At 39.6% G+C, this 13510-nt stretch overlaps 1 protein-coding gene across 4 annotated transcripts in view; it reads left to right on the top strand.

Annotated features, from left to right (window-relative positions):
• The window catches only part of drosha (drosha ribonuclease III), a 231618-nt gene that overhangs the window by 94937 nt on the left and 123171 nt on the right, over positions 1–13510 (top strand). For all 4 annotated transcript variants that reach the window (XM_036572116.1, XM_036572118.1, XM_036572114.1 and 1 more), the window contains one exon: positions 1394–1496. In XM_036572116.1, the coding sequence (XP_036428009.1) occupies positions 1394–1496 (103 nt within the window). The remainder of the gene's footprint in view (positions 1–1393; positions 1497–13510) is intronic.

Raw genomic sequence — 13510 nt, forward strand, 5'->3', positions numbered from 1 at the left:
GTCACAAAGCTGAAGTTTCTAATTTTCCCGTTCCACCTTAAATGGTGCAGCAGTTACACTCTGGCGCCTCAGGGACCATTTAAGGTGGAACCGTGAAAAACTCGAGCAAGAAGCTGGCGGTGAAAAGCGACTTAAGTCTTGTAAAAATCGAACGTTGAGACATTTTACACGAAACTTCCATTTTTGCGGAAAAGTTTCCTGCCAGAGACATGAGAAAAGCGGCTATAGCTGAGGTAAAGCTTAATGCACAGTAAGTCTGCGTTTTCGTTTATATTAATGTTATATTTTTTTATCCTATACTAGGACATCAGCACATGCTGAGACATATTTACAGCCAAGTTGGTAAAATGGACATGAAATGTTGGGGCTTTCAAGGTGGTTTATTTTTTTTGTTGAAAGGGCAAAATGGCTCTTCTTAACATTTGGGTTGCCGACCACTTTCCCAGTTGGTCCTTCATAGCCTAGCAACTGTAACTATGCCTGACACAGCTCTGAAAAACTTCTGAAATCTGAAAACTTGCGCCGTTTTCCAAGAGTTGTGAAAAACTCTGGTGGTGAAAAGAGTGAATTGTTACTCAAATTGAAGACAAAAGAGAAGATGTGTTAATCCAAAGATCCCAGTTAATCCAAACATTTTGTTGCCATTAGAACTAGCATCAGCGCTGCTGTTGTGAGAGTGAGCCAGTGCTGGAGCAGCCCTCCCGAATGCCAGGGGGTGTTTCACACACTGATATCAGCCTGTATAATTTTATGTTTAGAAAGCAGTTGTGGGAGCTACCCAGAATTTTATTAGTCTTGTTTGTCATCAGTTCTCTTCATAGACAAAACTTTTTGTGTGTTATAACATATTATCTTCCTGCAGGTTCATGGAAGGTCAGATTTGAATGCAGTTAAACAGGGCTTCCTCTTGTTGACTGTTATTGGGGTCTCAGTGGCACAAGGTTTCACTCTGTAGTGATGCTGATAAATCAGTCAGTATTGGTTGGGCTCTGTTGTGGATTAAAAAGAAGTTAACACACCCTCTACAGAGAACACACAAAGGCATTCTTCTGCGAATTTGCATACACAGTTTCTATTTACTTGCTAAGATTAAAATAGTAAAGAATAGGGGGCATAAAATATAAAATATGCCGTAACCTTTGCGCAGGCCATGTTTTATTTTTTTCCAATTTGTTAAATTCAGTATATAAACAGTAATTAAAATGTGCAGAAGTCTGTTCTTTATAGATGTGTTTACTCATTTCATTTTCATTTTGAATGTTCATTTTCATGTCATTTGACTGGGTGCGCCCAAACTTTTGCATGACTGTGTTTGCATGTTGCTCTTTGTCTTTCTATGATGATGATAATACTAATGTATCATAATATATGTCATTTCTTTTTCCTTTTCCAGAAACTGGAGCTGGACCGGTTCATGCTGTACGCTCACGGCCCTGACCTGTGCAGAGAGTCTGACCTCAGGCATGCCATGGCCAACTGCTTTGAAGCTCTAATAGGTTAGTGTTCATACAATTAAAGCGCTGATTCCGCAAAACAAAATCGAATTTACCCTGTTTCCCTTCCTAACCCCAAAAGTAGTCGATCAGCCAAGGCATGTTTTGGTATATGGAGTTTGCTTCTTTAGTTATGCGCTGGAGCTACGAGGCTAATGTAGCTAACAAGTAATGGAGGTTTATATCTCACCAATTGAGAGTATTCTGATGACATCACAGTCATGGTGCTGCCATTTTGGTAGGTAAAATCAAGTTCATTCAGCAGTGCTGTGCTGTGATTTGTAATAAGATGAAGTCATAATTTTACCCCGCAAAGGCAGTAAAACACATTTTTCCACTTTTTTTTGGTTTGCATTTTTTAAAGCGTATTATCTGATATATTCGAGTGTATTGCGTTGATTTTATTTGATTTGTTGCTGTAGTGATAACGAATAAAATCTTGAGAGCTAAATGGCTCAGATTTCCTGCTGTATTACTAGTGTTCTGTCCCAAACCACGTATTTGCACACTAAATAACGTGTAAAAATAGTGTTGGAATTAATTCTATAATTTAAGGCATGTCAGTGTAGCTGCAGCACCATTTATGGTGGAACAGAAAATTCAAATGAGAAGCTGGCAAATAAGAAGCTCACTGCAGCTTTATATCTGTGTATCAGTTTACTACTTAAGAGCTTTGGCAGCTTTGGTAGCCACTTTTATTAATATTTGTTAATTTCTCATGGACTGAAATGTTCTGAAGACGTGCAGGTTTTACAGATCTTGAGATGCATCTAAAGTGCCCACACATCTTTTCATGTTTTTAAGTGATCATTCTGGTCTGTCTTGCCATTTTGCTTTTGGTCTTCAGCCACCTGCAGGGCTGTAGCTGTTGGTGAACCATCCACAGTGATGAGATGAGCTCAACACAGAGTTACAGCTTGCCTACCAACATGGCGACATGATCTTCTTAATAACACAATCGAATACTATAAATTAGTGCCTGCCCATTTTATAGATAGCAGTATGTCAGAAACCACATGAGTAAGTCTGTATGACATTACTTAACAGCTCGACATGGTTTACGACAAGTGGTGATTTGAACATGCAGTTGACATAATGCTAACTGGTATAAACTTCTATTGCTTTTTTAGCTGTATTAATGTTGTAGTTCCAGTCCAAAAGCTAAAGAAGTAAAATTCAGACACCAAACATGTCTTGGCTGATGGACTAATCTTCATGACACTTGCACCTGTGACCCTGTTAGCTTTCAGTGAATTGCGAGGTTTGTAGAGTTATGAAAAGTCCTGGAAACACAAAAAATTGGCCCAGAAAAGTTGGAAAATAATAATAAGCATTGGAAAAGTCCTGAGATTTCTCGGCTAATCACAATTGAAACACTGAAGATGTATCTATGCGTGTACTAGCTCATTTACTCACATTTATGTTATGTCCTTAAATGATTGTACAAGGGAAATTTGTCATTTTGCTGACTATGCCCAGTCTGGGAGCAACGCAGAGCTGCCTGGGGCAGTAGGGGCTTAAGTGAGAGGGAGAGAGATTCATCACTGGTATTGATTTCTGTGGTCTGACCTCTGGCTGAATGCTCAACGCTGAATCCCCAGACAAGCTCAAATGTGTACTAAAGCCACCAACTCACACTCACACAGCATTGAGAAACTCATTGAAACAATTTGACTTTACAATTCAAAATTTCAAGCAAGTTCATGAACACACACACAGACACACACACACAGACACACACACACACACACACACACACACTCCTCTGTGCTCCTCTGTGATTGCAGCCTCTCAGATTCATACCACATTACATCTTGCTTTTGAGGGGAGCTGCAGGTTTCCACTTTGGTGTTGCTTTTGTTAGTTTGCTGCTTGTTGATTCTGCAGTTCCGCAGTTAGCGTCGTCCAGCACTGTCTGCGGAAATGCTGATACCACTAGTTCAGACTCGGTACACTTTGGTCATTGAAATAACTTTGATTTGTCAAGACAGCCATAAATGGAACTTTCTTTTTGAAAGTCTGTATTTGTACAAAAATCACAGACTTACTGGAATGTACAAAGCTTGAGCAGCTGGGCTTTAGTTCCTAAAACTAGGAAATGGGTGAACATTGTTAAAAAAATGGGGTGTCTTTTATCATTTATCACGTTAACATGCAACTTTGATGCTACTAACAATTATCCATATACAGTACTGTGCAAAAGTTTAAAGCTGTTTAAAGCTGTTCATCTCAGTAAGTGTTTAGCCAGTAAATTACTACATGCCATTAAAACACATACAAATAAACATTAAACAGTCAATTGTAACAGGATATTTTGTTTTTAAGTTATTCATGTCTTTGTTGGAACACATTTGGTTTCTGACTTCTTGATGCAGCAACTCCTGCAATTGCATGAAATTGTTCAATTCCATCAGCAGCACACCTGATATAATTTAATGCAGGATTGATCAGATAAACTAAACATTAGATGGTAACTGTAAATACTTGGCTTCCTCGCGGAGAGCGTTGAGCTGGGATGTTTAACTGCCCTTTTTTTCCGGTCGCCTCCTGCTTACTTTGTCCTGCTGAAAGGTAAACGGCCTTCGTAGTTTGTTTTGAAACAATGCATCAGGTTTTCTTCAAGAATTCATGCATTTCTTGAAGGCTGAAGTGTGTTTTACAACCTCCAGCTTCCCTCCTACTCTGCGTCCGCTAAACATCAGCCTCCTCCATACTGAATGTTCTCTTTGCCATGCTTCGGGGTAGATAGTTGTCCAAGTGTTGTGCTGCATTTTTTATTTTTTATTTTTTTGCATGGAGACGCAGCTGCAATTTTCACAAACATTACATACAGTGAGCTAAAACAAGCCAGGCCTGAGGAATGAGAAATTCATAAGTCATTCCGTTTTGCTCTGATGGAAAACAGTGGTGGGTTTTTCTGTACTCTGCGTGGTGAAAGGAACCTTTTCAGATCCACTTGCATAAACCGATTTTCCAAGCGTGCCTCAAAAGTCGCTTGGCAATGCATAAGCATTGTGAACGTCTAGCGTCTGAAGCGCTTGTGTGGCACTTGCAGGTCAAATCTATGCCATCCCCCAACCCGCTGCTCCATTTCTGCACTCTTAGCTGTGAACCAGCCGGCTTTCCTCATTAATGGTCACTGTGATTGGGCAGTTAGCCTGTAATGGGTTAGCGAATTGCCTCAATTTGTATAAAATAAGAAAGTGATAATCGACTTGCATTGCCTTGCTTTGCGATGGCTGAAGGCTTGTTTGGCTGTATGACACATATAAAAGTGGCAGGAATTATGCCTCTAGACATAAATGCTTATGCGTGACACCAAGGCACCAAGACAACTCTAGGGCAAAGGATGCTTTAAGGGATCGTTGTGCAATCTGACAGTTTCTGTGTTACCAACAGCGTAGAAGAGGTCAAACGTTGGATTTTCGATGCTAGAGCAACAGAACGCTGCACTTGAACAAAAGCTACGTTCACTTTACATGGAATCGTGCAAAGTAGGAGTGTGAAAATGTCTCTGAAAGTGGTGATTCATTTGTGTTGAGTTCAATTTTTTGTCGCCTTAGATTTATGGACCTTGCTTTCTGCACAGGGGCACAGTCATGCTAGAACAGGAAAGCCTTCTTCAAGCTGTTGCCACAAAGTTGAAAGCATATAATTGTCTAGAATGTCTTTGTTTGCTTTAGCATTAACATTACCATCGCTGGAATTAAGGGGACCAAATCCTGAAAAACAGCCCCAGCCCATTATCCCTCTTCCACCAAACTTTACTGCTGCCACTATGCATTCCGGTAGGAATCTCTCTCCCGACAGCCACCAAACCCAGATCCATCCATCAGACTGCCAGATAGTGAAGCATGCTTAGCATTGCACATAGTGATCTTAAGCCTGCGGGCAGCTGCTCAGCCAAGCATCTCAGGAAGCTCCTGACACACAGTTCTTGTGCTGATGTTGCTTCTGAAGGCAGTTAGGAACTCTGTAGTGAGTGATGGAATGGAGGACAGATGATTTTTACACACTTCAGCACTGTGAGTTTGTTTCATGGCTGAGCTGTTGTTGATCCTAGATGCTCCCATTTCACCATAGTAACACTTACAGTTGACCAGGGCAGATCTAGCCAGGCAGAAATTACGCAAACTGGCTTGTGGCAGAAGTAGCATCCTATGACTGTGCCACGGTTGAAGTCACTGAGCTCTTCATTACGACTCATTCTACTTCCAGTGTTTGTCTATCTAGATTGAAAGGCTATGTGCTTTATTTATACACCTATTAGCAATGTGTGTGGCTGGAGGGGTGTCCATATACTTTTGGCTATATAGTGTAAGTTCTTTGTTGTGACATTAGCCTTGACTTGTCCTGATGTTGTTCTAATCTGTATTTTATGACTGTGATAACAGTAGGGATGCACAATGATATCAGATTGATATTGGTATTGGCCCATAATTGCTTAAACATTATCGGTTTCAGACGTTTAGATTGGATTGATATTTCAAACTGATATATCATGATGTATTTATTGAACTCCAGTGCTAGAACATCTGTAAATGTTACATTTCTGTGATGCAAATGTAGGTAGATTTTACACATTTTGTAAGATGTTGCTGTCAGTACATTTACAGGAGAGAGTGAAAACGTTCTTTACTTTTAATGCAAGTTAAGGTAAGGAGATCGTATTGAAAGGGATTTTGGAGCATGTCTACTGGTCCATTCATCATGACATTTTCACACGATGTAAAGGACAGCAGGTGTGTTCAAATGATGTAGACAAATAATAGTTGACAAAAATGAAGATACATGTTATTCTTTGGACAGCAGTGAAGTGTTTTGGCATTGGCAGATATTTACATGGAAAAAATTGGATCTTGACAGTTTCCATATCGGTGTATCGTGATGGCGATAGTGACACTTGTTTAACATTTTTTTTTCCCAGTTTTTTCTTTTTTGCCAAAAAGCACGTATAATAAATTAAGATAAATCTAAGAGTCGCACAGGAAATAATATATAAATAGATACATACTGAACCTCTTGAATCTTGCAAGCAGGGCTTCTTCAAATGAGCCTGAAGGTAGCATTTCACCTTCATCTGCTTTGGAGTGTTAGAATTAATTAGAATATATTATAGTAATATTTTATTTGCCAAAAACATGTTTTTTTTTGTTTTTTTTTAACTAAAAAAGTTTGAAAAACACTGAATTGTACCACACACACATACATTATCTAAGCCACTTATCTACCTGGGTCATGGGGGGGGGTGCTGGAGCCTATCCCAAAAGTCATTTTTGCAGAAGGCAGGAATCAACCTGGACAGGCCACCAGTCCATCACAATTAGTTGTACCAAAATAATCTAATTCAGTAGTGGTGAAAATTGAGATTTGATGACGAGTTAAATGATTTTGTCAAGAAACTGAAGTGTGGTGAAATTTAGGATTTGAGACATTCACTCATTCCTTGAAGAATCATAATTAAATATAGTTCAGAAATTTGCCCCTCTGCTTCAAAACTATCTAGCTTGGATGCACTTTTTACTGGATGGATGAGATTCAGTATGAATTCTGAATAAAAAGGTTTGACTGACAGCTCTAAATCCCACCTTCTCACACCTCTGAAGATATTTAATTTACCAGAAAAACCAGCAGTATTTGAACTAGTTTTTGAATTAGCTAAATTAGGCCTGGCTCTTCTACCACTTGGGCGGGCAGGTTGGGGGTAACTGAAAGTGGCCGTCCCACTCAGGGAGTGGATTTCTGGCTCAAGGGCTGGTGGAGTCTGCAGCTGTCTGGGTAAAGTCCAGCCTCCAGAAGGTGCCCACATCCTGACTAAGCGGCCCTCGGGCATTAAGAAAAGCAGATATACTGGGCGTTTTTTGGGCAAGACAACTCTGACATGATGCCTTATTTTGCCTTTTGCATCAAATATTCCCTCAGATGTGGCACTTCAAACCTGATATATGCCACTAATGTCAATGTAGTCATTAACTTTTCTGTTGCTTGAGGACTTACAGTGGAATTACCAACAGGTCAGTGCCATGTACACTGCTTATTATACTTTAGAATCACTGTTTTCAATATTAAAACTGATACCCCTGCAGATAAGTGTATAAAATGATCCTAATGTGATGCACTTAAACTTAAAAAGATGGTTCTTCAAGGGTTCTTTAGTAAAGGCAATGGTTCTATTTAGAAGCATGATTTCTGCTTAAATCGTTCTTTGTATGCTGTAACGGTTCTTCAGATTGATGGAGAATGTGTTGTATGTTGTTCTATACAGCACCAAAAAGGGTTCTTCTATCACAGGGGTGTCCAATCTTAAGGTGTGCTGGAGCACACCTGACTCATTTAATCAGCTGGACTCAGTCTTCAAACATTTCATCAGATGACCTCCTGCTTTGTTGGAGTGAAAACCTTCCCCAGACTGTTCACACAAAGTTAGAAGGGTACAATTGTCCAAAATGTCTTGGTCCGCTGAAGCATTAAGATTTCCCTTCACTGGAACTAAGGGGCCGAGCCAAACCCCTGAAAAACAACCCCATAGCGTCATCCCTCCTACCAGATAGAGAAGCTGATTCATCGGTCAACAGAATACGTTTCCACTGCTCCAGAGTCCAGTGGCGGTTTTGCTGATGTTGCTTCCAGAGGCTATTTGGAGCTCTTTTCTATGCGAGTTTGTGTGGTCTACCGCTTCGTGGCTGAAAGCCACGTGTCTTGCATCTTGCAAGGTCGCTACTGAAGGTCGTTAGATGCTTTGTGCACATACAAAATACTGTGATATGCATTGTGCATTGGTTTACTGCAAGTTGAGTTTGACTTAAAAATAAGTTTATCTTACCTGCAGACCTGTTTGCTATTGCCTGGTCAAAGTAAGTGACTGACTGAACAGTCTATTATATACAGCACTGTGTGAAAGTGGTGTATTTCCAATCAAAGCAGCCATTAAGTACAAGTTATTCATTCTCAGTGTCAGGAAAGAAAGCAGAACATACCAAACAGAAGAAATGGTCATTTTTTCAGTATTTAATGCATCCATTCTTTATTACAGCGTATATTCTTTTCAGACTTGCTTTCAGTTTTTCCAAAGAACTCCACAGGGATATTTTTCCACACCTCCAAAGTTCAGTCTTAGGAGTTGGTTGCATTTGCTGTTCACATTCAAACACATTCAGTGATGTTGAGGTCTGGACTTACGGGATGGTCAGTCCATTTTTCGGAGAACACCAGCAGCTTCTTTGAATGATTTTCCTCTTTTTTTGTTTGTTTCCTTTTCTTAGTGTGGGCCTCTTACTTCTTCAGCTACACGTCTATCCAGACTCATAGCATTGAACAGTTGACACCTGTGGATTTTTTCTGAAACCAAAATGGAGCTAGATTTCCTTTAAGTGCTGTTGAGATCTAGCAGGTGTTGCAGGTGGTTGTTAGGAGTCCCATTTTTTTCTGATTTTCCACTTGTTTTCCTTGACACCGGACACCATTTAAACCAGAAAATGACAGGTTTATTTTCTTCAAAGCTCAGACAAGTTGAGGTGATGGCTTCAGGGACGAGCACTCGCCAAAATAACAAACGAAACAACTAATGATTTCATACTTACTAAACTAAAAACAAAAGAAACAAAAGACATATAGGCTACCCTAACTCCCTACCTTAAACAGGAGAAAAGGTAACCAAAACAATATGGCACCCGTCCCCTACTTTCCCCAAGCTCTCAAAGCATAATCAATCACAAAGCAAAGCAGACAGAAGTGATGAACGCCGGGCTGGTCTGGACAGGTGTTCTTCCAGGTCGGGTCAAAGGGGAAAGAGCCCTGAACGTCTCTCAAGATGGTGGCTCGGCGACCTCTTATACCTTTGTGTGCCCCCATCTGGCCAATCATGTACCTGCACATAAGTGGACACAACAGGGAAAACACAAAATGCCAGCAGAAGGCACATAAAAGGTGTATTACAACCAGGGGTCGTAACACCTTTGATGATCTTTTTCTTTATGCAAGTGGGTAATCTTATATCTAATCTACTCAAAAATATCTAAAAATTTGTCACTTAATGGATTTGTAGACTCGAAGCTATAATAAAGTAAAAGAATTGAAGCTGTAATTTTGTTAGGTATGTGTTCTGTATTTTTTCTGACACTGAAAAATGAATAACAATTTTCTCCCCAATTTAGTCATATCCAATATCTCTTCTTTTCTCCCCACTAGTTAGGACTCAATCACACAATACCATCAGCGCTAGGAGGGCGAAAGCTAGCACAGGTATTCTCTGAGATCTGTGAAGACACCGCATCTTTTCAAACTGCCGTTAGTGCAACCATTGGACAGCTAAACGCGCTCGGAGGAAAGCGCCAGCCGCCAGATCTGTTACATCAGCTAACAGATGCCTGCGCTGGCTAGCATCGCGCTAATGATAGGGACAATACTTACACGGTTGCGCCACTCTGAGACCCCGAAATACTTGTTTTGACTGAAAATTAAACAGTGAAGAGAGATCTCTGACATTTTCACAGTGCTCTATGTTCTTTTTATTGTTAAACATTAAAATTATTTTTGTGATTGACTTGAGCTAGAAGAATTTTGCGAAGTGATGAAAACCTACCATGCGGTGCTGCAGCGAAGTGGATTTTTGCAGTGTGTGGCAATCTTGTTTGGAGTGTTTATAATTGGAGCACTTCATTGTGTGGAATAGATGGAATGCTCGAATGTGCATTTCTAGAGTGGCCTGATTGTACTGTAAGTATAACCTGGAGCTGCGTTGTATGCATTTGTGTCTTCTCTCTGATCTGCGTAATTGCGTAGATAGCTTGCGGTACGTTCAGGAACGTCTGGTACCACATTGATGCTGTGTGATTTTGGGTGAAGCATAGCACCTCACAGCCACCTCTCTGAGTCAAACACAGTTTGCTTTTGTTCTTCATTCAATAGCCAGGACTGCAAACAGCAACAATAATAGTTTTATTTCAGTGCGATTTGCATTTTTTGTCTTTCTGGAAAAAGAAGAAGAATGAAGCTTGAAAAATGATCTGTATCATCTTTTTTTTCCACAGTTTAAACCCACGGTATAGATTATAATGCTCAGTTTCCTCCGAGGCGTCTCCTCACCTTCCGTCTGTTCCTGTCTCACTGAGTGTACTATCACAGCTCGCCATTCTGTTGAGTTTTTCACTCTTTCTGGCTGCACAGCTGTGCGTGTATCTGCAAGTTTGTCCGAACCTAAATCGGTCTCTCTGAATATGCATTTCCTTAAGTGTGAATTCCAAGAGCAGCACACAGAACTGTGCCTGTGATAACTCCCAAAGTTTCATCTACCAGATGTATAATTCATCGAGATCCAGAAAAAATGAAAATTTTACTCACTGGACACTTTATTAGGTACCTCGTGTCTCACTGCGTTTACATTTATACGTCCACTTACTGTATATGGAGCATTCTGACGAAGTAGTTTAAACTGGCGTCCCACATGGAAAAAAAAATACAATCCAGTATTTCATTGTTGTCTAAAGAAAAACGTGTATCTCCATTTTTGTTGTTTTTTTTTCTACATCATTTGAACATGGCAGCTGTCCTTTACGTTTTTTGAAGATTTCGTGATGAATGGACCAACACAAATGCTTCAGAACGACTTGGAATAAAACCTCTTTACATTAACACTAAAAGTTAAAGGCATTTTTGCCTTACTTTTCTGGAGATACATGTTTTTCTTTGGACAGCAACAATTTATTCCTATTTAAGAGGATTATTAGAGATAGTAATAAGCTAAATGTATATAAAATCTTTGTTCTGTTGGGGGGGGCCGTCCCAAACCCTAACCCCTAAATTTCAACTTGTATTTTTTTCAGTGTTTCTTTTTTTAAGAGAACTTTCATTTTTAGTTTCTTTTAAAGTGAAGTTTAGAAGTTTCATTTTCAAATAGGAAAAAAAAAAAACTGTCCCACATTTTCATGTCAGCACTGAAACGTGTAGTTTTAGCCACACCCCTGCATTTTAAAGCAGGAAGTGAGCGTCATGGCCACATGGTGAGCAGTTGGATCCCATTGTTCTGAATTAAATGTATCCTGAAAACCAGTGTGTAACCGTAAAAATGGTCACAGAAACACATTTTCTGCAAATAACTAAACTATAGGTTTTAATGAAAAATGTTCTGACTTTGTGTGTATAACTGTTCATAGCTGTGTTTGCTAGCCATGTGCTAGCTAGCTGTTTTGAGTTCTGCGCAAAATGAGCTAAAATGGTCACTACCGAAACAGTCACTACCGAAGAATTTGGTTGTGATTGTTTTGTTAGTGACAAAATGGAACGTTCAGTGATTTATTATAATAAAATAAACATAATTAAGACATAATATCACTCCAGGCAAAAGGATTTTAATCTAAAGTCTAAGTCAGTTAAGTCCCAAATGTGGTTTGATCCAATTCGGTAGAATAATCCATATAGATGGGTATCATTGCTGTGGATAAACAAAACTTTGTGTCCCTGAAATGGTAAAATCCACACACATCTTATGTACATGATTTTATTCCAGGTAATTTTGTAGCATTTCAGTTCCGTTCGTCATAAAATGTTCGCACAATGTAAAGCGAAGATGACATTTTCAGAAGGTGTTAAAAATTACAGGTTGCAATGGTGACAATGTGTTTTATTCTTAGTTGGATCTTAAATCAGTGCTAATGCTATCTGTACTCATCAGATGTGCTGCTAATAGTCTGTCAGCTAATAAGAGTCCGCTATTCATCTGTCTTTGCCAGCAGTGAGATAATATTCCTCTTCTGCTTTACATTGTCGGTTTTATTGTTTGCCATATCTTTTTGATGCATGGATCTGTATGGATGTAGCGGTAATTTAGATTAAATATCACTTAGAGACCGAATCTTTTTATAGCCATAATTAATCATTTGTGCTGGTCTAAAGCAGGTGAGAATTATCTCTCCTGATCAATTATCCCCCGTCCTTGCTGATCTCTTTAATCAGTCTCTGGCCCACTGTCTGCTTCTGCTTGTTTCAAACCCTTGGTTATCATTTCAGTTCCTAGAAGGCAGCTCTCCTGCTGGAATGACTACAGATCCGGTGTCTTTACCTCTGAGAATCTCCAAACTATCATAGAGACCCTTGAGGACCCTCTGCAGTTTGCATACTGGGCTAAGAGGTCTGTAGATGCTGCTGTTAATTTGGCTCTGCACTGCATCCTGCAACACCTGGACAGCTCTAAGTCTGGTGTTACACGGTGAAACTTTCATGCAACTAGTTGCATGTTGTGAGTTGCCTGCAACATCACTTCTCTGCGACTTTTACACAGAGTAACAGTCAAAGTTACATGCAACACTTCTGATTCTTCTACTAGATAGGAGGGCTGGGCAATATGATGATATTTATTGTTATCATGATGAATTTACATGCACAAAATAATCCAATCATAATCAGATTTCTGCAGTTATCTGATTACTCAAATGGTCAGTAAACAGCCTACTCCAATTTCTTAGATTAAAGCCCAGAAATCCGATTAAAAAATCTGATTAAAAATTAGAAATTAGGGGAGCTGGATTTTAGCTCAGTAATCAGATTTCTCAGTGCATGTAAACTCTTACTCGGATTTCTTTCGGATTTCTCAGTCTGCACGTGTGGAAACAGACGGCGGTACTGGAAATAAGCAAGCAGTGCTGCTGTGAGATGCAGCAAAACACTTTTGAAGCAACGCTGATAGTTCTGTGAGTTGCAGAGCAGAAATCCGATTATTGTCTGACTCATGTAGACCTGAAGTTTCCCCATGATCTGATTATTTAAGTGCATGTAAATGTGTTGATCAGATTATGACAATCTGATTTTCTGCAGTTATTGAATTATTAAGTGCATATAAACACACACATTTTCACAATGTGCTTTTCTGAGTATATCATGGGTGTCGTCAGTACTTACAGCACCCTGACCAGCTGCATAATTAGTCCTGTTTACCTGGTTTTAGCGTATTGCGGTATGTAAAACGTTGAACCAAAATCATTGTCCTTACAGTTTTTGATGGTATTTTATAAGCATGGCACCAC

This window comes from Colossoma macropomum, unplaced genomic scaffold (assembly GCF_904425465.1).
Source record: "Colossoma macropomum unplaced genomic scaffold, Colossoma_macropomum, whole genome shotgun sequence".
NCBI lineage: Eukaryota > Metazoa > Chordata > Actinopteri > Characiformes > Serrasalmidae > Colossoma > Colossoma macropomum.